At 48.9% G+C, this 22,266-nt stretch overlaps 1 protein-coding gene across 2 annotated transcripts in view; it reads left to right on the forward strand.

Moving 5' to 3' along the window:
• Positions 1-22,266, forward strand: part of LOC123997185 (dynamin-like 120 kDa protein, mitochondrial) — an 82,378-nt gene that overhangs the window by 20,434 nt on the left and 39,678 nt on the right. For both annotated transcript variants that reach the window (XM_046301321.1, XM_046301331.1), the window contains 14 exons: positions 445-525; positions 678-752; positions 1,220-1,291; positions 1,398-1,497; positions 1,694-1,824; positions 2,113-2,185; positions 3,250-3,322; positions 6,170-6,285; positions 10,357-10,421; positions 10,553-10,629; positions 11,520-11,685; positions 12,958-13,110; positions 15,920-16,028; positions 16,245-16,465. In XM_046301321.1, coding sequence (XP_046157277.1) covers positions 445-525; positions 678-752; positions 1,220-1,291; positions 1,398-1,497; positions 1,694-1,824; positions 2,113-2,185; positions 3,250-3,322; positions 6,170-6,285; positions 10,357-10,421; positions 10,553-10,629; positions 11,520-11,685; positions 12,958-13,110; positions 15,920-16,028; positions 16,245-16,465 — 1,512 coding nt within the window. The remainder of the gene's footprint in view (positions 1-444; positions 526-677; positions 753-1,219; positions 1,292-1,397; positions 1,498-1,693; positions 1,825-2,112; positions 2,186-3,249; positions 3,323-6,169; positions 6,286-10,356; positions 10,422-10,552; positions 10,630-11,519; positions 11,686-12,957; positions 13,111-15,919; positions 16,029-16,244; positions 16,466-22,266) is intronic.

Below are 22,266 nucleotides of genomic sequence, written 5' to 3' on the forward strand. Positions count from 1 at the left end.
AGGCATAGACAGATATTTCACCTAGTCGGCTCAGGGATTCTAACCAGTGACCTTTCGGGTTACTGACCCAACGCTCTTAACCGCTAGGCTACCTGCCGACCCAATTTATGTTCTTATTTTAAAGGGGCAATCTGTGATTTGGCACATCCATTTTTGGATTTGCTATATAGCCATTATTCTTGAAGAATATAGCTTATTAAGTGGTGGGATGACCGCTTTGTTGTTTGTCCAGACTTCTCTTACTACTGTGGCTCTGCCTTGGTGGATTTCTTCTGTTGGTCTGCACTGTTTCATATGGGACGTTGTAGTCCATAGTTTGAATGAGGCCTGTGTGGTCTGGCTGGATGGGCAGCGTTACTAGCATTGTGCTTTTGGACTGGGGACTTTGGATGTTTAAAAAAAAAAATGTATTGCATTTTGCCACCTGCTTCTCTCCTCTACTAGGTGACGCTGAGTGAGGGACCTCACCACGTGGCCATGTTCAAGGACAGCAGTCGAGAGTTTGACCTGGGAAAAGAGGAGGACGTAAGTTTAACCCAGCATAGAAGAGTGAGGCGTTCTCTCTCCCACCATGGAATCAGCCTTTCATCAGGGTTTTCATTGGGGTTCATTCACACCGCTTCACTTGTTGATTGGTTCATTCATATCGTGAACCATTGATCCTCTCCTCCCTGCAGCTGGCTGCCCTGAGACATGAGATTGAGCTGAGAATGAGGAAGAGTGTCAAGGAGGGACAGACAGTCAGCCCTGAGGTGAGGACAGAACTCCCTATTGCTCCACGCCTTCTGCCTGCATCCCCAATGTCCCCCTGTAGATCCTGTCCCTAATGGCACCCTGTAGATCCTGTCCCTAATGGCACCCTGTAGATCCCTTATGTCACCCTGTAGATCCCTAATGGCACCCTGTAGATCTCTAATGTTGTGATACAGTCTGGATTCGAACCAGGGTCTGTAGTGACGCATCTAGCACTGAGATGCCGTGCCTTAGACCTCTGCGCCACTCAGGAGCCCCCTATATAGTGTACTACTTTTGATATAATAGTAGGTCTCTGTTCAAAAGGAGTGGTCATAAGTAGTGCACTAGACCAGGGAATAGGGTGCTATTTGGGTGTCTACCAGCTATGTAATGAAAGCTCACTAGTACTCAGCGTTGTACCAGCTCTGTGTCGATCCCTGACTGTTTGTAGTGCTAAATGTTTTTCCTTTCTCCTGTGTGACAGACGATCTCTCTGAGTGTCAAAGGACCTGGCATCCAGAGGATGGTGCTAGTAGACCTACCAGGAGTCATCAGTGTGAGTACTTCACTCACTCACACACATGCAGAAACACACACACACGCGTGTATGAAAACAGTGACCGTACAGTGATAGGAGCAGTGATGGTGTGTGTTCCTCTCAGACTGTGACTGCAGGCATGGCAGCAGACACCAAGGAGACCATCTTCAGCATCAGTAAGAACTACATGCAGAACCCCAACGCCATCATCCTCTGTATCCAGGGTGAGTCAACACTGCAGTCACCTTCCTCTGACCAAACAGAACATCCTGGAGCTCCTCTCCCTCTTTACTCCCTCACCTCCACTTTGATCCTCTGTTCGCTTCGGTCTCCTCTCCTCCGCTTCTGTGTCCTCTTGTCTCTTCTCCTTTCCTCTACCTGACCTGCTGTTTTCTCACCCTTCATCTCTCTGGTCCTCAGATGGGTCAGTGGATGCAGAGCGCAGCATCGTCACGGACCTGGTCAGTCAGATGGACCCGCAGGGGAAGAGGACCATCTTTGTCCTGACCAAAGTCGACCTAGCGGAGAAGAACCTGGCCAGCCCTAACCGGGTGAGATATAAACTGGCACACCCGCCACGACACATGCATCACACACGTTCAAAACGTTTTGCAACGGGAAGCTCAACTGACAACCGTGGTCAAGGTAATCCCAATGAGCATGGACGATATACATTTGACAAGTTAAAATGGTCTGAGAACTATTATATCGCTCCGTAGCCACAAAGGGGTAGCCTTTCATTAGTTGTAAAAGCTGAATGGTCAAACAAACAGTCACGAGGTACAGACTGAAGGAAATCTAAAGCCTGGGATTTTATTCATGTGTTTTTCTCCCTACAGATTCAACAGATTGTTGAAGGAAAGTTGTTCCCTATGAAAGCCTTGGGTTACTTTGCTGTGGTGACCGGGAAAGGTACGATGCATTCCCCTTTCAGGGCCTACCCATCTGATCTAATTTAAATCAAATTAGGCTACACATGTAACTCAAATCTATACGTTTCTAAGGAAGCATACAAACAACAGAACCATCTTAAACGCATCTAAAAAAGACAGGACTGTTCACTTCAACATGTTCTGTTGTTTTTATGCTTCCTTAGAAAAGTGAAGACTTGAGGTACGTGTGTAGCCTACGAGAGAACGCATGGCTGGCGTTGAGAATGTGTGTGTTGTGTATCGATGTCAAACATTTTAACAAAAAGGCAGGAGAGTAATAATTCCAGCCAGAATAACCTACAGTTTTTTGGCAAACTCCAAAGTCCTCTGACAATACGAGTCACGTGCGTAACAGGTGCTGTGCTGTTTGTGCAAGAAAACAAGAAGTGCTGTGCATATATAGTATTTCATATGAATGACCTATATTTATCAACTTTCACAGTGAATACTTTTGTTTAGAGGCTTCTTTTTTTTGTGCCGATGAATCGAAGTTGAGCTTGGCCACATGAGTTTAATTCCATGTGCAATCGTCCCTAGGCCTATTTTAATGAAACTCTGGCTGTAAATATAGACAGTAGATCGCAGGGCATCCCCAATTTTTCCCTCTAAGCTAAACTTTTTGGAAATTGAAAAAGTTCACTTCCTCATCTATAAACAGGTGCTCTGTCCAGCGGCTCAAAATAGCAGAACAGAGGGCATTTTCATTAGCACAGATAGTTTAAATATTACTGGGACACCTACACATGTGGCAGCCAAGCACGAGTGTTGCTTATTATTGTCTAGACTTGTTGAGATATCTTCACGCCTAAAATAAAAACCTCCAGGCTTCCATTATAAGAAAATAAATAAATAAATATATATATATATCTCAATGAAAAAAGGAATTCCAGGGGCCAGTTTGGAACGCCTCTTCCTGTGTGAATGGTTGTCTGGAATAACGGACATGCTGGGGTAATAATAACATAACCAAAGTTCTATAGTCGTACTTGTCCCGTGGTCAGGCCTTAGACTCACATCAGTGATTCATTGTCCCCTCTTCTTTAGGCAGTGCCGGGGAAAGCATTGACTCCATCAAAGACTACGAAGAGGACTTCTTCCAGAACTCTAGACTACTGAGGTGGGTGTCCTGACTCCCTGCCATCTAGACTACTCAGGTGGGTGTCCTGACTCCCTGCCAGCTAGACTACTCAGGTGGGTGTCCTGACTCCCTGCCATCTAGACTACTCAGGTGGGTGTCCTGACTCCCTGCCATCTAGACTACTCAGGTGGGTGTCCTGACTCCCTGCCAGCTAGACTACTCAGGTGGGTGTCCTGACTCCCTGCCAGCTAGACTACTCAGGTGGGTGTCCTGACTCCCTGCCATCTAGACTACTCAGGTGGGTGTCCTGACTCCCTGCCAGCTAGACTACTCAGGTGGGTGTCCTCACTCCCTGCCAACTAGACTACTCAGGTGGGTGTCCTCACTCCCTGCCAACTAGACTACTCAGGTGGGTGTCCTGACTCCCTGCCAACTAGACTACTCAGGTGGGTGTCCTGACTCCCTGCCATCTATACTACTCAGGTGGGTGTCCTGAATCCCTACCAACTAGACTACTCAGGTGGGTGTCCTCACTCCCTGCCAGCTAGACTACTCAGGTGGGTGTCCTCACTCCCTGCCAGCTAGACTACTCAGGTGGGTGTCCTCACTCCCTGCCAGCTAGACTACTCAGGTGGGTGTCCTCACTCCCTGCCAGCTAGACTACTCAGGTGGGTGTCCTCACTCCCTGCCAGCTAGACTACTCAGGTGGGTGTCCTGAATCCCTACCAACTAGACTACTCAGGTGGGTGTCCTCACTCCCTGCCAGCTAGACTACTCAGGTGGGTGTCCTGACTCCCTACCAACTAGACTACTCAGGTGGGTGTCCTGACTCCCTGCCAACTAGACTACTCAGGTGGGTGTCCTCACTCCCTGCCAACTAGACTACTCAGGTGGGTGTCCTCACTCCCTGCCAACTAGACTACTCAGGTGGGTGTCCTCACTCCCTGCCAACTAGACTACTCAGGTGGGTGTCCTCACTCCCTGCCATCTAGACTACTCAGGTGGGTGTCCTCACTCCCTGCCAACTAGATTACTCAGGTGGGTGTCCTGAATCCCTACCAACTAGACTACTCAGGTGGGTGTCCTCACTCCCTGCCAACTAGACTACTCAGGTGGGTGTCCTCACTCCCTGCCATCTAGACTACTCAGGTGGGTGTCCTGAATCCCTACCAACTAGACTACTCAGGTGGGTGTCCTCACTCCCTGCCAGCTAGACTACTCAGGTGGGTGTCCTCACTCCCTGCCAGCTAGACTACTCAGGTGGGTGTCCTCACTCCCTGCCAGCTAGACTACTCAGGTGGGTGTCCTCACTCCCTGCCATCTAGACTACTCAGGTGGGTGTCCTCACTCCCTGCCAGCTAGACTACTCAGGTGGGTGTCCTCACTCCCTGCCAGCTAGACTACTCAGGTGGGTGTCCTGAATCCCTACCAACTAGACTACTCAGGTGGGTGTCCTCACTCCCTGCCAGCTAGACTACTCAGGTGGGTGTCCTGACTCCCTACCAACTAGACTACTCAGGTGGGTGTCCTGACTCCCTGCCAACTAGACTACTCAGGTGGGTGTCCTCACTCCCTGCCAACTAGACTACTCAGGTGGGTGTCCTCACTCCCTGCCAACTAGACTACTCAGGTGGGTGTCCTCACTCCCTGCCAACTAGACTACTCAGGTGGGTGTCCTCACTCCCTGCCATCTAGACTACTCAGGTGGGTGTCCTCACTCCCTGCCAACTAGATTACTCAGGTGGGTGTCCTGAATCCCTACCAACTAGACTACTCAGGTGGGTGTCCTCACTCCCTGCCAACTAGACTACTCAGGTGGGTGTCCTCACTCCCTGCCATCTAGACTACTCAGGTGGGTGTCCTGAATCCCTACCAGCTAGACTACTCAGGTGGGTGTCCTGACTCCCTACCATCTAGACTACTCAGGTGGGTGTCCTGACTCCCTACCATCTAGACTACTCAGGTGGGTGTCCTCACTCCCTGCCATCTAGACTACTCAGGTGGGTGTCCTCACTCCCTGCCATCTAGACTACTCAGGTGGGTGTCCTCACTCCCTGCCATCTAGACTACTCAGGTGGGTGTCCTCACTCCCTGCCATCTAGACTACTCAGGTGGGTGTCCTGAATCCCTACCAGCTAGACTACTCAGGTGGGTGTCCTGACTCCCTACCATCTAGACTACTCAGGTGGGTGTCCTGACTCCCTACCATCTAGACTACTCAGGTGGGTGTCCTCACTCCCTGCCATCTAGACTACTCAGGTGGGTGTCCTCACTCCCTGCCATCTAGACTACTCAGGTGGGTGTCCTCACTCCCTGCCATCTAGACTACTCAGGTGGGTGTCCTCACTCCCTACCATCTAGACTACTCAGGTGGGTGTCCTGACTCCCTACCATCTAGACTACTCAGGTGGGTGTCCTCACTCCCTACCATCTATACTACTCAGGTGGGTGTCCTCACTCCCTACCATCTAGACTACTCAGGTGGGTGTCCTGACTCCCTGCCAGCTAGACTACTCAGGTGGGTGTCCTCACTCCCTGCCATCTAGACTACTCAGGTAGGTGTCCTGACTCCCTGCCAGCTAGACTACTCAGGTGGGTGTCCTCACTCCCTGCCATCTAGACTACTGAGGTGGGTGTCCTGACTCCCTGCCATCTAGACTACTCAGGTGGGTGTCCTGACTCCCTACCATCTAGACTACTCAGGTGGGTGTCCTGACTCCCTACCATCCACATTTCCATCTGATTTGGTTTAGAAAATGAATTGCCAGTCAATTCATTCATTTGGTGAAAGGCTATGGTTTTCAATTATATAATTTTTCTAATTGAATAGAAATGGAACTGCGCTGGAGCACGTTAACCTGACCGGTGTCCTTCTGTCCACCCCAGAGACGGCATGCTGAAGGCCCACCAGGTGACTACTAAGAACCTGAGTCTGGCCGTTTCTGACTGCTTCTGGAAGATGGTCAGGGAGTCAGTGGAGCAGCAGGCCGACGCCTTCAAAGGTAACCAGGCGGGTGAGGGCCCCAAAATAGTCCTCTGATGCGTGATCCCCAAAGGCTTATTGATTTAACCGACATAGAGACACAAGGGATATCGAGTTGACCAACGCTGTGAGCCGTTGGTGCATTATACTTCTCTACTTTAACAGGGACACGTGTGATATGTTGGAAGCTTGTGCAGCAGAGCGTTGTGAACAAAAAGGGAGAAATTAAGTGATCTACAGGAATTTAGAGGTCCAGTCGACCTTTTGACAAAGTGATCAATATTAAACCTGCCACTTCTGATAAAGAGAGGCCTGATAATTTATTTTATTTGACCTTTATTTAACTAGGCAAGTCAGTTAAGAACAAATTCTTATTTTCAATGATGACCTAGGAACAGTGGGTGCACTGCCTTGTTCAGGGGCAGAACGACAGATTTATACCATGCAACCTTCCGGTTACTAGTCCAACGCTCTAACCACTAGGCTACCCTCCCGCCCCATGAGACACTGCGTCCAAGGGTCTTAGAGAAGTGGCTGCTGCATTCTGATAAATGTCACCACAATGAAGAGCTGGCAGGAAGGTTGCCTGTACATCCTGTTTCATGCTGTTTTTGAGAGTCAGGAACTATTTCTCTTTAAGAGACCTACTTTAAATCTTAACAAGTTCATCTGTATGTTTAAAAAAAATATATTTTTTTTTTGTCAATCCAAATCCCAGATATTTATAGGTGGGAACCTGCTCGATGAGAGAACCATCCAATGCATAAATATGTAAACCATCTAAAATATTTCTAAGAGAATTAGAAAAGATACATTTCATTTTTCCCGCATTAAGCACCCATTTTAAATCAACGGCTTTCTACACAGCAACAAAATCAGGATGGGGCTCTAACATGGCCTCGTCAGCATCAGTAAGGGGTTCTAACATGGCCCGGTCAGCAGCAGAAAGGGGTTCTAACATGGTCCGGTCAGCAGTAAGGGGTTCTAACATGGCCCGGTCAGCAGCAGTAAGGGGCTCTAACATGGCCTCGTCAGCAGCAGTAAGGGGTTCTAACATGGCCTCGTCAGCAGCAGTAAGGGGCTCTAACATGGCCTCGTCAGCAGTAGTAAGGGGCTCTAACATGGCCTCGTCAGCAGCAGTAAGGGGCTCTAACATGGCCACGTCAGCAGCAGTAAGGGGCTCTAACATGGCCTCGTCAACAGCAGTAAGGGGCTCTAACATGGCCTCGTCAGCAGCAGTAAGGGGCTCTAACATGGCCTCGTCAGCAGTAAGGGGCTCTAACATGGCCTCGCAAGCAGTAAGGGGCTCTAACATGGCCTCGTCAGCAGCAGTAAGGGGTTTTAACATGGCCTCGTCAGCAGCAGTAGGGGCTCTAACATGGCCCGGTCAGCGGCAGTAAGGGGCTCTAACACGGCCCGGTCAGCGGCATAAGGGGCTCTAACATGGCCCGGTCAGCAGCAGTAAGGGCTCTAACATGGCCCGGTCAGCAGTAAGGGGCTCTAACATGGCCCGGTCAGCAGCAGTAAGGGCTCTAACATGGCCCGGTCAGCAGTAAGGGGCTCTAACATGGCCCGGTCAGCAGCAGTAATGGGCTCTAACATGGCCCGGTCAGCAGCAGTAAGGGCTCTAACATGGCCCGGTCAGCAGTAAGGGGCTCTAACGTAGATAAGTATCATCTGCATACATGTGAATGTTACAGCTTTTTGCAGAAAGACCAATAGTATTTATATAAATAATAAAGAGGACAGATCCTGCAGGATACCTTTTATTAATACCGAGGTGACTTGGTGTAACAGTACAGACTTTACGTCCGTCCCCTCGCCCCGACCTGGGCGCGAACCAGGGACGCTCTGCACACGTCAACAGTCACCCTCGAAGCAGAGCAAGGGGAACCACTACTTCAAGGTCTCAGAGCAGGTGACGTCACCGATTGAAACGCCACTAGCGCGCACCACCGCTAACTAGCTAGCCATTTCACATCAGCTACATTGGCACCATCAGAAAGCACACATTTGTGTTGTGTCTAGTTCCCAAACCACTTAGAAAGAAGCCTGGTCATGGCCCATTTCAGACACCCTTTAAATGAGTAGAGAATGGTGGACAGTATAAAAGAAGCAGAGTGATTCCTGTGATCTAAGCTATTTAAAAGACAAGCGTAGCTGCTGAAACGGTGCTATGTTCAGGTCTAGAACCAGACTGGTGAAGAATATCAGCTGAGGTTGAAAGTTCTTAGCTGCTATACACTGGATTCGTGCTCCCGAGTGACGCTGCGGCCTAAGGCACTGCATCTCAGTGCTAGAGGCGTCACTACAGACCCTGGTTCGATTCTGGGCTGTATCACAACCGGCCGTGATCGGGAGTCACATAGATCAGCGCACAATTGGCCCAGCGCCGTCCGGGTTAGGGGATGGTTTGGCCAGGGTAGGCCATCATTGTAAAATAAGAATTTGTTCTTAACTGACTTGCCTAGTTAAAAAAAGGTAAAAATGTAAAGAAATATTGACACACTGTAGCTTACTCTAATATACATTCTGCTGTACATATCATTCTTAGTATATTGAGTGGAAATTCACCCAGTGTATATATGTGTAGCGTTTTGATGGCTGCTAGTGCTATTTAGGTTAATTGGATTTGTTCAATATTTCTTGTTATTTAAAAAAATGATTTGCGTACTTGTTTGACATTTTACTACATTTTTAGGACCTAGTAACATAAGCATTTCACTGCACCCACTATAATATCTGCTAAACTGTGTACGCGATCAATAAACTTTGATTTGATGACCTAGCATGACTGAAAGGCTAGGTCATCAACCTCCTCTCCTTTCCTTCATGCTAGGTCATCAACCTCCTCTCCTTTCCTTCATGCTAGGTCATCAACCTCCTCTCCTTTCCTTCATGCTAGGTCATCAACCTCCTCTGCTTTCCTTCATGCTAGGTCATCAACCTCCTCTGCTTTCCTTCATGCTAGGTCATCAACCTCCTCTGCTTTCCTTCATGCTAGGTCATCAACCTCCTCTGCTTTCCTTCATGCTAGGTCATCAACCTCCTCTGCTTTCCTTCATGCTAGGTCATCAACCTCCTCTCCTTTCCTTCATGCTAGGTCATCAACCTCCTCTCCTTTCCTTCATGCTAGGTCATCAACCTCCTCTCCTTTCCTTCATGCTAGGTCATCAACCTCCTCTCCTTTCCTTCATGCTAGGTCATCAACCTCCTCTCCTTTCCTTCATGCTAGGTCATCAACCTCCTCTGCTTTCCTTCATACTAGGTCATCAACCTCCTCTGCTTTCCTTCATGCTAGGTCATCAACCTCCTCTGCTTTCCTTCATGCTAGGTCATCAACCTCCTCTCCTTTCCTTCATGCTAGGTCATCAACCTCCTCTCCTTTCCTTCATGCTAGGTCATCAACCTTTTCTCCTTTCCTTCATGCTAGGTCATCAACCTCCTCTCCTTTCCTTCATGCTAGTGGGGTGTTGGGAGAGGTGAGGGATGATGGGAAATGTGTGGGAGGGGGTGGTGTTGGGAGAGGTGAGGGATGATGGGAAATGTGGGGTAGAGGGGAATGTGTAGGGATGGTGGGAGAGGGGGGGTGTAGGCTTGGATTTAGTTTCTGATTAGGAGTGTGTTCTCTAGCGAGGGATCTCAGCCATCCCTACTGCCCTGGCGTGCCAATATAGGTTTTATTTCTCCTTTTGAACTCTCATCATCATAGCAGGTAGTAGTGAAGCTGTCCCTATACAAACTGCATGTTATCTACTGGTTAATTCATAACACCAAACAGATGAGACATTCGGACAATGAGACCGTATAACCAGCTAGCTCACCCATGCTACTATCAGGGGCTGCTTGACTCTCAACCCTGGCTTGATCTTTAGCAATGGAGACAAAATACATAGTATTGATCCTCTCACTTTTTATATACCTTATATCAGTTATAATGTCTCTAATTTATACATCTAATTTAATATCTGGTTCGTTTGTTAAATAGAGTACAGATGAATTTAGACCTATAAACAGACTCACTATGAGAGAACCCCCTTCCCCTCCCAACGGTCTGGTTCCACTGACTGCCTGTCCTCTCCTTTCTCAGCGTCCCGCTTCAACCTGGAGACAGAGTGGAAGAACAACTACCCCCGTCTGAGAGAGCTGGACAGGGTATGTTCAAGTCAACAATATTGTCCTTGACTCGTCTACTGATTCTGAGATTTTTGGAGCGGCCATATTGGAGCGGCCATATTGGAGTGCCAGATTCCAATAATCACTTCTGTTTTGTCTTTTCCTCCCAGAATGAACTCTTCGAAAAAGCCAAGAACGAAATCTTGGACGAAGTCATTAGCTTGAGTCAAGTGACACCGAAACACTGGTTAGTGTTTGACCTAATGTTTCCCCTTTAAAGGAAGTTTGGTCGCCTGCAGCTTATGTACATCATTATTATTGATTATTATGTATCGATAAAAAAAAAAAACATGTTATCATTTTTACATGGCCAACATCAACGGAGTGTTGAATGCTTCATATTCAAAGGCCGTTAAACAAATTCTGAAATGCCTGTCTGCCAGCTATGTTGTAGAAGCTATGAATGGGTGTGCGTGGGTTTATGATAAATTAGTCTTTACAGAAGCCCATGGGGATTGAGCTGGGCTTTATCACAGAGCCCTGTTCAGATAAAGAGCCTTGCTTAAGTTAACAAGCTGCTGGGCTTTCATGGCTATGCGGCATAAATGGGCCCCCATATAAGGAGTAGGTCACCATTTGGGGTGCAACCATTGGGAATCTACAGTAAAGTGCAGTCTGAATAGTGAGCGTTTATTTCATTTACTAAAAGGGTAATTTTCATTCCCTTCACAAGACCTGACATGACAGATCTGGCAAAGTCAAAGGACATCACTACTGCTTTCTGCCCTATTGCTTTCAGCTATTATGCCTGTTCAGATCAGCTGTAAATCTGGAGAGGACATAACCAAAGGAAGCAAATTGAGACTTTAAAAAAAAAAAAAATGTCTTTGAGTTTATATTTATTTATTGAGATGGAACCGTGAAGACAGGTGAGGTTCTAGATTGCGAGTCAGAAGAGCACTGGGTTGGATTCAAGCCCATGCTGACTCTGGTGTAGGCTGTGTGCACCAGTGTTTGCGGCACTAACCGCTGAACCACACAGGTCACTACTTTAGACTTAACGTACACTCACACAGCGTCGTCTTCAAAACTGCTGTCCACCCAAGAAGCACTTGTTTTCCTATCTTAACCCTGTAGGGAGGCCATCCTAGAGAAGAAGCTGTGGGAGCGTGTGTCCATCCACGTCATCGAGAACATCTATCTGCCTGCAGCCCAGACCATGAACTCTGGTACCTTCAACACCACCGTGGACATCAAGCTCAAACAGTGGACGGACAAGCAGCTGCCTCACAAAGCATTAGAGGTAGAGTTCTGCTGCTGCCTCACAAAGCATTGAGAGGTAGAGTTCTGCTGCTGCCTCACAAAGCATTGAGAGGTAGAGTTCTGCTGCTGCCTCACAAAGCATTGAGAGGTAGAGTTCTGCTGCTGCCTCACAAAGCATTGAGAGGTAGAGTTCTGCTGCTGCCTCACAAAGCATTGAGAGGTAGAGTTCTGCTGCTGCCTCACAAAGCATTAGAGGTAGAGTTCTGCTGCTGCCTCACAAAGCATTAGAGGTAGAGTTCTGCTGCTGCCTCACAAAGCATTGAGAGGTAGAGTTCTGCTGCTGCCTCACAAAGCATTTAGAGGTAGTTCTCCTGCTGCCTCACAAAGCATTAGAGGTAGAGTTCTGCTGCTGCCTCACAAAGCATTGAGAGGTAGAGTTCTGCTGCTGCCTCACAAAGCATTTAGAGGTAGTTCTCCTGCTGCCTCACAAAGCATTAGAGGTAGAGTTCTGCTGCTGCCTCACAAAGCATTGAGAGGTAGAGTTCTGCTGCTGCCTCACAAAGCATTTAGAGGTAGTTCTCCTGCTGCCTCACAAAGCATTAGAGGTAGAGTTCTGCTGCTGCCTCACAAAGCATTGAGAGGTAGAGTTCTGCTGCTGCCTCACAAAGCATTTAGAGGTAGTTCTCCTGCTGCCTCACAAAGCATTAGAGGTAGAGTTCTGCTGCTGCCTCACAAAGCATTAGAGGTAAGAGTTCTGCTGCTGCCTCACAAAGCATTAGAGGTAAGAGTTCTGCTGCTGCTGCCTCACAAAGCATTAGAGGTAGAGTTCTGCTGCTGCTGCCTCACAAAGCATTAGAGGTAGAGTTCTGCTGCTGCTGCCTCACAAAGCATTAGAGGTAGAGTGCTGCTGCTGCTGCCTCACAAAGCATTAGGGGTAGAGTTCTGCTGCTGCCTCACAAAGCATTAGGGGTAGAGTTCTGCTGCTGCCTCACAAAGCATTAGGGGTAGAGTTCTGCTGCTGCCTCACAAAGCATTGGAGGTAGAGTTGCGCTGCTGCCTCACAAAGCATTAGAGGTAGAGTTTCGCTGCTGCTGCCTCAATAGCTCTTTAAACCTCTTCTTGCTAACGGTGGAGATGCATGTCATAAGGAGATGTTGGTGTCAGGTCTAAGTCGAGAGAGAATTTAGATCATTGAAGATTGGATTTACTGTGCCAGTCAAATGTACGTGTTCTGGTTGGACTGTATGGGTGTTGTAGTGCTGTCTGTAGCAGGCCGTGGTGTCGTGTTGATACCTGGCTCTCTGTCCTCCAGGTTGCCTGGGAGACGCTGCAGGAGGAGTTTGCCCGCTTCATGGCGGAGTACAAAGGGAAGGACCAGGATGACATTTTTGACAAGCTGAAGGAGGCGGTGAAGGACGAGAGTATCAAGAGGCACAAGTGGAATGAGACAGCCATGGACAGCCTGGTACACTTACTTACACACACACACACCAGGGTTTCTTCTGGATCAAAAAGGAGCTTAGGTGGTGGGCGTGGCAATGGGTAGAGTGAATTTTCAGAGAACATTTTAGAGGCTCCCATCTGTGTAGAGAAATAGTACAATTTAAGACCAATTCCTGCAATTCTACACGTTCCTCCATGGAGCTGACATACATTTTGGCAGTTTTATGCATTTTTCCATGGCCAATGTGGTGTTGCTCAAACATAATAACAATCAGTCATGCTAAATTCATTGTTTTTTTACATGTTTGATTCTCCCTGAATGTCTAACTCAAAGATTATATTGTAACAAAAATATATGCCAGATTTTCAGTAGTTTAAGTCAACACTGAAAGCGTTTTTCCATCCCAAAATGTATAAATACAAAAATGATGGATGGATGTACACTACATGACAAAAAGTATGTGGACACTTACTTGTCAAACATCTCATTCCAAATTCATGGGCATTAATATGGAGTTGGTCCCCTCCCTTTGCTGCTATAACAGCTTCCACTCTTCTGGGAAGGCTTTCCACTAGATGTGGTAACATTGCTGCGGGGACCTGCTTCCATTCAGCCACAAGCATTAGTGAGGTCAGGCACTGATGTTGAGCGATTAGGCCTGGCTTGCAGTCAGCATTCCACTTCATCCCAAAGGCTTTCATTGCGGTTGAGGTCAAGGCTCTGTGCAGGCCAGTCAAGTTCTTCACCACCGATCTCGACAACACATTTTGGTATGAACCTCACTTTGTGCACAGAGGCATTGTCATGCTGAAACAGGAAAGGACCTTCCTCAAACTGTTGCCACAAAGTTGGAAGCACAAAATCGTCTAGAGGTTAATTGTATGCTGTAGAATTAAGATTTCCCTTCACTGGAACTAAAGGGCATCCGCCAAAACCAGATTCGTCCGCCGAACTGCCAGATGGTGAAGCGTGATTAATCACTCCAGAGAACGTCTTTCCATTGCTGCAGAGTTCAAATGGGCGAGCTTTACACCACTCCAGCCGACGCTTGGCATTGCACATGGTGTTCTTAGGCTTGTGTGTGGCTGCTCCGCCATGGAAACCCATTTTATGAAGCTCCCGACAAACAGTTATTGTTCTGATTTTGCTACCAGAGGCAGTTTGGCACTTTGAGGTCCCGTTCTGTTAGCTTACGACTGAGCCGTTGTTTCTCCTCAACGTTTCCACTTCTCAATAACAGCACTTGCAGTTGACTGGGGAAGATCTAGCAGGGCAGAACGTTGACCAACTGACTAGTTGGAAAGGTGGCATTCTATGACGTTGTCACATTGGATGTCACTGAGCTCTTCAGTAAGGCCAATGTTTGTCTATGGAGAATGCATGTCTGTGTGCTTGATCCTATACACCTGTCAGAAATGGGTGTGGCTGAAATAGCCAAATCAACTCATTTGAAGGGGTGTCCACGTATATGTGTATACAGTGCATTCGTGAAGTATTGGGTTTTTCCGCTGACATGCACTGTCAACTGTGGGACCTTATAAAGACAGGTGTGTGCCTTTCCAAATCATGTTCAATCAATTGAATTTACCACAGGTAGACTGCAATCAAGTTGTAGGAACATCTCAAGAATGATCCATTTAAACAGGTTTCATCAGACCAGAGGACAGATTTACACCAGTCTAATGTTCATTGCACGTGTTTCTTAGCCCAAGCAAGTCTCTTCTTCTTATTGGTGTCCTTTACTAGTGGTTTCTTTGCAGCAATTCAACCATGAAGGCCTGATTCACACAGTCTCCTCTGAACAGTTGATGTTGAGATCTGTTGATTGTCTGTTACTCTGTGAAGCATTTATTTGTGCTACAATTTCTGAGTCTGGTAACTCTAATGAACTTATCCTCTGCAGCAGAGGTAACTATGAGTCTTCCATTCCTGTGGTGGTCCTCAAGAGAGCCAGTTTCATCATAGCGTTTGATGGTTTTCGCGACTGCACTTGAAGAAACTTTCAAAGTTCTTGAAATGTTCCGTATTGACTGACCTTCATGTCTTAAAGTTTTGATGGACTGTCGTTTCTCTTTGTTTATTTGAGCTGTTCTTGCTATAATATGGACCTGGTCTTTTACCAAATAGAGCTTCTTCTGTATACCCCCCTACCTTGTCACAACACAACTGATTGATTGGCTCAAATGCATTCAGAAGGAATTCCACAAGTGAACTTTTAACAAGGTACACCTGTTAATTGAAATGCATTCCAAGTGACTACCTCATGAAGCTGGTTAAGAGAATGCCAAGAGTGTGCAAAGCTGTCATCAAGGCAAAGGGTGGCTACTTTGAAGAATCTCAACTAGAAAATATATTTTGATTTTGTTTAACACTTTCCATGTGTTATTTCATTTAAAAAAACTGTTCTACAGTATAGAAAATAGTAAAAAATAAAGACCTTTGAATGAGTAGGTGTGTCTGAACTTTTGACTGATACTGTATATATATATTTTTTACACTGTTGGGCGACCGGAAAACCCCAAGATTTAAAAAATCCCTGCACACACACACGTGCCCGTGTACACACATTCATGTGCCTGTACAGGCATGCGTACGTTTACACACACACACACACACACACACACACACACACACACACACACACACACACACACACACACACACACACACACACACACACACACACACACACACACACACACACACACACACACACACACACACTCTGTCATATTCAACCACATATACAGCAGGCAAACATTAGTATGCATTGATTTCCTGTCTTGCCATGCCTTGTGGGTAATGTAGTTTCTCCTCTGTGTGTTGTCAGAGGGTGATCCAGCACAATACTCTGGAGGACCGCTCCATCACAGACAAGCCCCAGTGGGACGCAGCCATCCAGTTCATGGAGGAGACCCTGCAGGCACGCCTCAAAGACAGTGGGTTATACACCCCCACCTTCACCATGACTTCTCCCCTGTTCTGTCACATGCTTTATTTACTTCATCTGCTTTCTGGGTTATGGTCGGATATGTCAGACATTCAAATATTTCTCCCCCTCCTATCTCTGCTCTGTCTCTCTTACTACCACTATCTCTGTCTTTCTTGCCATCTTCTCTTCTCACTCCCCTTTCTCTTTCTCTCTTTCTCTCTAGCTGACTCTGTGATAAATGACATGGCAGGTCCTTACTGGAAACAACGCTGGATGAGTTGGACGAGCCGCTCGCCCGAACAGCACATCTGCAACGAAACCAAAAAGGAGCTGGAGCGCCTGCTAAAACTCCATGAGGAACACACAGCCTACCTGGCCAACGACGAGGTCACCACCGTCCGCAAGAACCTGGAGGGTCGAGGGGTGGAGGTGGACCCTGTCCTGGTGAGAACCTGGAGGGTCGAGGGGTGGAGGTGGACCCTGTCCTGGTGAGAACCTGGAGGGTCGAGGGGTGGAGGTGGACCCTGTCCTGGTGAGAACCTGGAGGGTCGAGGGGTGGAGGTGGACCCTGTCCTGATGAGAACCTGGAGGGTCGAGGGGTGGAGATGGACCCTGTCCTGGTGAGAACCTGGAGGGTCGAGGGGTGGAGGTGGACCCTGTCCTGGTGAGAACCTGGAGGGTCGAGGGGTGGAGGTGGACCCTGTCCTGGTGAGAACCTGGAGGGTCGAGGGGTGGAGGTGGACCCTGTCCTGGTGAGAACCTGGAGGGTCGAGGGGTGGAGGTAGACCCTGTCCTGGTGAGAACCTGGAGGGTCGAGGGGTGGAGGTGGACCCTGTCCTGGTGAGAGCCTGGAGGGTCGAGGGGTGGAGGTGGACCCTGTCCTGGTGAGAACCTGGAGGGTCGAGGGGTGGAGGTGGACCCTGTCCTGGTGAGAACCTGGAGGGTCGAGGGGTGGAGGTGGACCCTGTCCTGGTGAGAACCTGGAGGGTCGAGGGGTGGAGGTGGACCCTGTCCTGGTGAGAACCTGGAGGGTCGAGGGGTGGAGGTGGACCCTGTCCTGGTGAGAACCTGGAGGGTCGAGGGTGGAGGTGGACCCTGTCCTGGTGAGAACCTGGAGGGTCGAGGGGTGGAGGTGGACCCTGTCCTGGTGAGAACCTGGAGGGTCGAGGGGTGGAGGTGGACCCTGTCCTGGTGAGAACCTGGAGGGTCGAGGGGTGGAGGTGGACCCTGTCCTGGTGAGAACCTGGAGGGTCGAGGGGTGGAGGTGGACCCTGTCCTGGTGAGAACCTGGAGGGTCGAGGGTGGAGGTGGACCCTGTCCTGGTGAGAACCTGGAGGGTCGAGGGGTGGAGGTGGACCCTGTCCTGGTGAGAACCTGGAGGGTCGAGGGGTGGAGGTGGACCCTGTCCTGGTGAGAACCTGGAGGGTGGAGGGGTGGAGGTGGACCCTGTCCTGGTGAGAACCTGGAGGGGTGGAGGTGGACCCTGTCCTGGTGAGAACCTGGAGGGGTGGAGGTGGACCCTGTCCTGGTGAGAACCTGGAGGGGTGGAGGTGGACCCTGTCCTGGTGAGAACCTGGAGGGGTGGAGGTGGACCCTGTCCTGGTGAGAACCTGGAGGGGTGGAGGTGGACCCTGTCCTGGTGAGAACCTGGAGGGGTGGAGGTGGACCCTGTCCTGGTGAGAACCTGGAGGGGTGGAGGTGGACCCTGTCCTGGTGAGAACCTGGAGGGGTGGAGGTGGACCCTGTCCTGGTGAGAACCTGGAGGGGTGGAGGTGGACCCTGTCCTGGTGAGAACCTGGAGGGGTGGAGGTGGACCCTGTCCTGGTGAGAACCTGGAGGGGTGGAGGTGGACCCTGTCCTGGTGAGAACCTGGAGGGGTGGAGGTGGACCCTGTCCTGGTGAGAACCTGGAGGGGTGGAGGTGGACCCTGTCCTGGTGAGAACCTGGAGGGGTGGAGGTGGACCCTGTCCTGGTGAGAACCTGGAGGGGTGGAGGTGGACCCTGTCCTGGTGAGAACCTGGAGGGGTGGAGGTGGACCCTGTCCTGGTGAGAACCTGGAGGGGTGGAGGTGGACCCTGTCCTGGTGAGAACCTGGAGGGGTGGAGGTGGACCCTGTCCTGGTGAGAACCTGGAGGGGTGGAGGTGGACCCTGTCCTGGTGAGAACCTGGAGGGGTGGAGGTGGACCCTGTCCTGGTGAGAACCTGGAGGGGTGGAGGTGGACCCTGTCCTGGTGAGAACCTGGAGGGGTGGAGGTGGACCCTGTCCTGGTGAGAACCTGGAGGGGTGGAGGTGGACCCTGTCCTGGTGAGAACCTGGAGGGGTGGAGGTGGACCCTGTCCTGGTGAGAACCTGGAGGGTGGAGGTGGACCCTGTCCTGGTGAGAACCTGGAGGGGTGGAGGTGGACCCTGTCCTGGTGAGAACCTGGAGGGGTGGAGGTGGACCCTGTCCTGGTGAGAACCTGGAGGGATGGAGGTGGACCCTGTCCTGGTGAGAACCTGGAGGGGTGGAGGTGGACCCTGTCCTGGTGAGAACCTGGAGGGGTGGAGGTGGACCCTGTCCTGGTGAGAACCTGGAGGGTCGAGGGGTGGAGGTGGACCCTGTCCTGGTGAGAACCTGGAGGGGTGGAGGTGGACCCTGTCCTGGTGAGAACCTGGAAGGGTGGAGGTGGACCCTGTCCTGGTGAGAACCTGGAGGGTCGAGGGGTGGAGGTGGACCCTGTCCTGGTGAGAACCTGGAGGGGTGGAGGTGGACCCTGTCCTGGTGAGAACCTGGAAGGGTGGAGGTGGACCCTGTCCTGGTGAGAACCTGGAGGGTCGAGGGGTGGAGGTAGACCCTGTCCTGGTGAGAACCTGGAGGGGTGGAGGTGGACCCTGTCCTGGTGAGAACCTGGAGGGGTGGAGGTGGACCCTGTCCTGGTGAGAACCTGGAGGGTCGAGGGGTGGAGGTGGACCCTGTCCTGGTGAGAACCTGGAGGGTCGAGGGGTGGAGGTGGACCCTGTCCTGGTGAGAACCTGGAGGGGTGGAGGTGGACCCTGTCCTGGTGAGAACCTGGAAGGGTGGAGGTGGACCCTGTCCTGGTGAGAACCTGGAGGGTCGAGGGGTGGAGGTAGACCCTGTCCTGGTGAGAACCTGGAGGGTCGAGGGGTGGAGGTAGACCCTGTCCTGGTGAGAACCTGGAGGGGTGGAGGTGGACCCTGTCCTGGTGAGAACCTGGAAGGGTGGAGGTGGACCCTGTCCTGGTGAGAACCTGAAACCAGGTGCCTCATTTATCAACCATGTGTACATTTCTTACTAAATTCTAGCATACGTGGAGATATATACGCATGTTTGCATTGATAAATTAGAGCCATATATTTGTGTGACTGTGAGCCAGTGCTACAGCCCGGTTTGGAAAACGCCCTCCGTTCATCTGTTTATGGTGAACATCCATAACATTCTCATTTGCTGTATGAAGTGGAGATGTTGGAACTGGGCCATGAAAGTTCCTAAAAGAAAATCCCAATGGGAAATTTGATCACATTTCTGTAGCGGTGTGGGTATAATGTTGCTGTGACTTTTCCACACTAAAAATGCATGCCACCTAGTGGAGTGCCAAACACTGGCCACGCCTTCTATTTGTCGTATAGTGGGAATAATTGAAACCAGTTATGTCAGAAATGGAGAGACGTCCTACAATTCTGATTTAGGCCTACAGTGTGTAATAAAAGTACAAGAAACATGAGGCGACATAATGCTATGAAATCTCCTTACCAACGGTAAATGTAGTTTTATCATTAGGCCTTAAGTTTTTAATGTTTTTATTAGCCCACCATTATTATAATTCCCGTGCATCAAACGCCTCCTATTTCCCCCATTTCCCCCAAACAAACTATGAGCCAATTTGCTTGCAACGAAGTTGATCAACCTTCTAAAAGTTGTGTGCACTCATGGTTTGAGATTTGCACACTTTCCTCACTTCCATTAGACAAGGGCTGTTCTCTCGTCTCCTCACTTCCATTAGACAAGGGCTGTTCTCTCGTCTCCTCACTTCCATTAGACAAGGGCTGTTCTCTCGTCTCCTCACTTCCATTAGACAAGGGCTGTTCTCTCGTCTCCTCACTTCCATTAGACAAGGGCTGTTCTCTCGTCTCCTCACTTCCATTAGACAAGGGCTGTTCTCTCGTCTCCTCACTTCCATTAGACAAGGGCTGTTCTCTCGTCTCCTCACTTCCATTAGACAAGGGCTGTTCTCTCGTCTCCTCACTTCCATTAGACAAGGGCTGTTCTCTCGTCTCCTCACTTCCATTAGACAAGGGCTGTTCTCTCGTCTCCTCACTTCCATTAGACAAGGGCTGTTCTCTCGTCTCCTCACCCTCTATTAGACGAGGGCTGTTCTCTCGTCTCCTCACTTCCATTAGACAAGGGCTGTTCTCTCGTCTCCTCACTTCCATTAGACAAGGGCTGTTCTCTCGTCCCTGAACTCCGCTGCTGCCTCGTTCTTCTTAATACCAATATTCTGGTTAACTTCTCTATTAACCACTTAGCAGCATGGTTGAGGAACAGTCGCCGATTCAATAATACAAATGTTGTTAGTGTTCTTACGTAATATAACCCCATACAATTTCAGTAGCACATGTCTTAGAGTGATGGACTGTGCCATCCACACGGCCTCCACAATGGTTGAGTCCACTCAGACTAGTACCAATCAGACAAGTATCTTGTACACCATTTTTTGGGGGGTCTATTGCTTTTCTAAAGAAATCGACCAACTGCCTGTCGAACATTCAATAGACCAGTCGACTAAATGGGGTCAGGATCCCTACAGTCAAGACACCTATTTTATAGCAAAAAAAACATGATGTAATATAACAGAATAAAATAGAACAGATAAGAAAAGTTGCCAGTGCGAAGTGGTGCCTCTCTGGGAGAGTTATTCTCTGTGACCGTTTGAAACAGGGCTTAGTTTGGCTCTTTTGAAAGACCAATTTCTTTTCAGGGTTACAAACCAAAATCTGTCGTCTTTTTGCTAATCGCCTGCAGACATTTGATAGATTTTATTTTGCGTGTTCTTAGTCATTTTCTAAACGTATTAACAGTTCTACATTTAACGCTGGCTGCATGGTGATGAATTACGGCCACTACATATATTTGATGAGTAGGCCATAGCTTAATGACTCTGAAGAAAATATGCTCTTTGTCTTCATCAAAGTGTGTTTCCATATGTTCAGTGTGGAAGCTGGTATGTTTAGTGGGGTTATAGCCTAGGTGAACCTATTCTAAATGGTACTAGCAGTTCGCAAAGTAACCTAAGCGGAAAATAGACGAGAAGCAATTATTCCCAAACTGCAGCTCGTTGTTTCAACACACTTCCGTACTTCAAAGTGATAAAACTGTTGTCATTTGGCATGGAATGTAGCTTGTGTATCCCGATAGTTAGAGGGATTTTTTTATGCCCACCTTATAGGCATTTATTTCTGTAGGCCTAACTGGAGCTTGTGTGCAAACTCGGCACGCGTTGTGCAGAGGGAGCGGTCGGAACGCAATTGAATGAGTGAAACATGGAGGGGAAATGGAATTTAGGGAGAAGAACTGTGTGATTTTTTTTGTGCCCGGGCAAATGAACGTTGTGTTCAAGACACATTCCACCAATTACTTTTACTGTATTTGAAAACAATGTGATCTTTAGTTAAATATGGATTTTTGACATTGTCTGTTTTGAGGACTCGTACCTATTCTTACTTCAGACAGTAATGTAATCAGAGAGGGAGACCAGCAGGTGTGGGAAACGTGGACGCGGGTATTGAACCCTGTCTCCGTTGGGGTTGTACAGTGCCTTGCGAAAGTATTCGGCCCCCTTGAACTTTGCGACCTTTTGCCACATTTCAGGCTTCAAACATAAAGATACAAAACTGTATTTTTTTGTGAAGAATCAACAACAAGTGGGACACAATCATGAAGTGGAACGACATTTCAAACTTTTTTAACAAATCAAAAACTGAAACATTGGGCGTGCAAAATTATTGGGCCACCACCATGTTTGACAGTGGGGATGGGGTGTTCAGGGTGATGAGCTGTGTTGCTTTTACGCCAAACATAACGTTTTGCATTGTTGCCAAAAAGTTCCATTTTGGTTTCATCTGACCAGAGCACCTTCTTCCACATGTTTGGTGTGTCTCCCAGGTGGCTTGTGGCAAACTTTAAGTGACACTTTCTATGGATATCTTTAAGAAATGGCTTTCTTCTTGCCACTCTTCCATAAAGGCC

This window comes from Oncorhynchus gorbuscha, linkage group LG02, assembly GCF_021184085.1.
Source record: "Oncorhynchus gorbuscha isolate QuinsamMale2020 ecotype Even-year linkage group LG02, OgorEven_v1.0, whole genome shotgun sequence".
NCBI classification, from domain to species: Eukaryota; Metazoa; Chordata; class Actinopteri; order Salmoniformes; family Salmonidae; genus Oncorhynchus; species Oncorhynchus gorbuscha.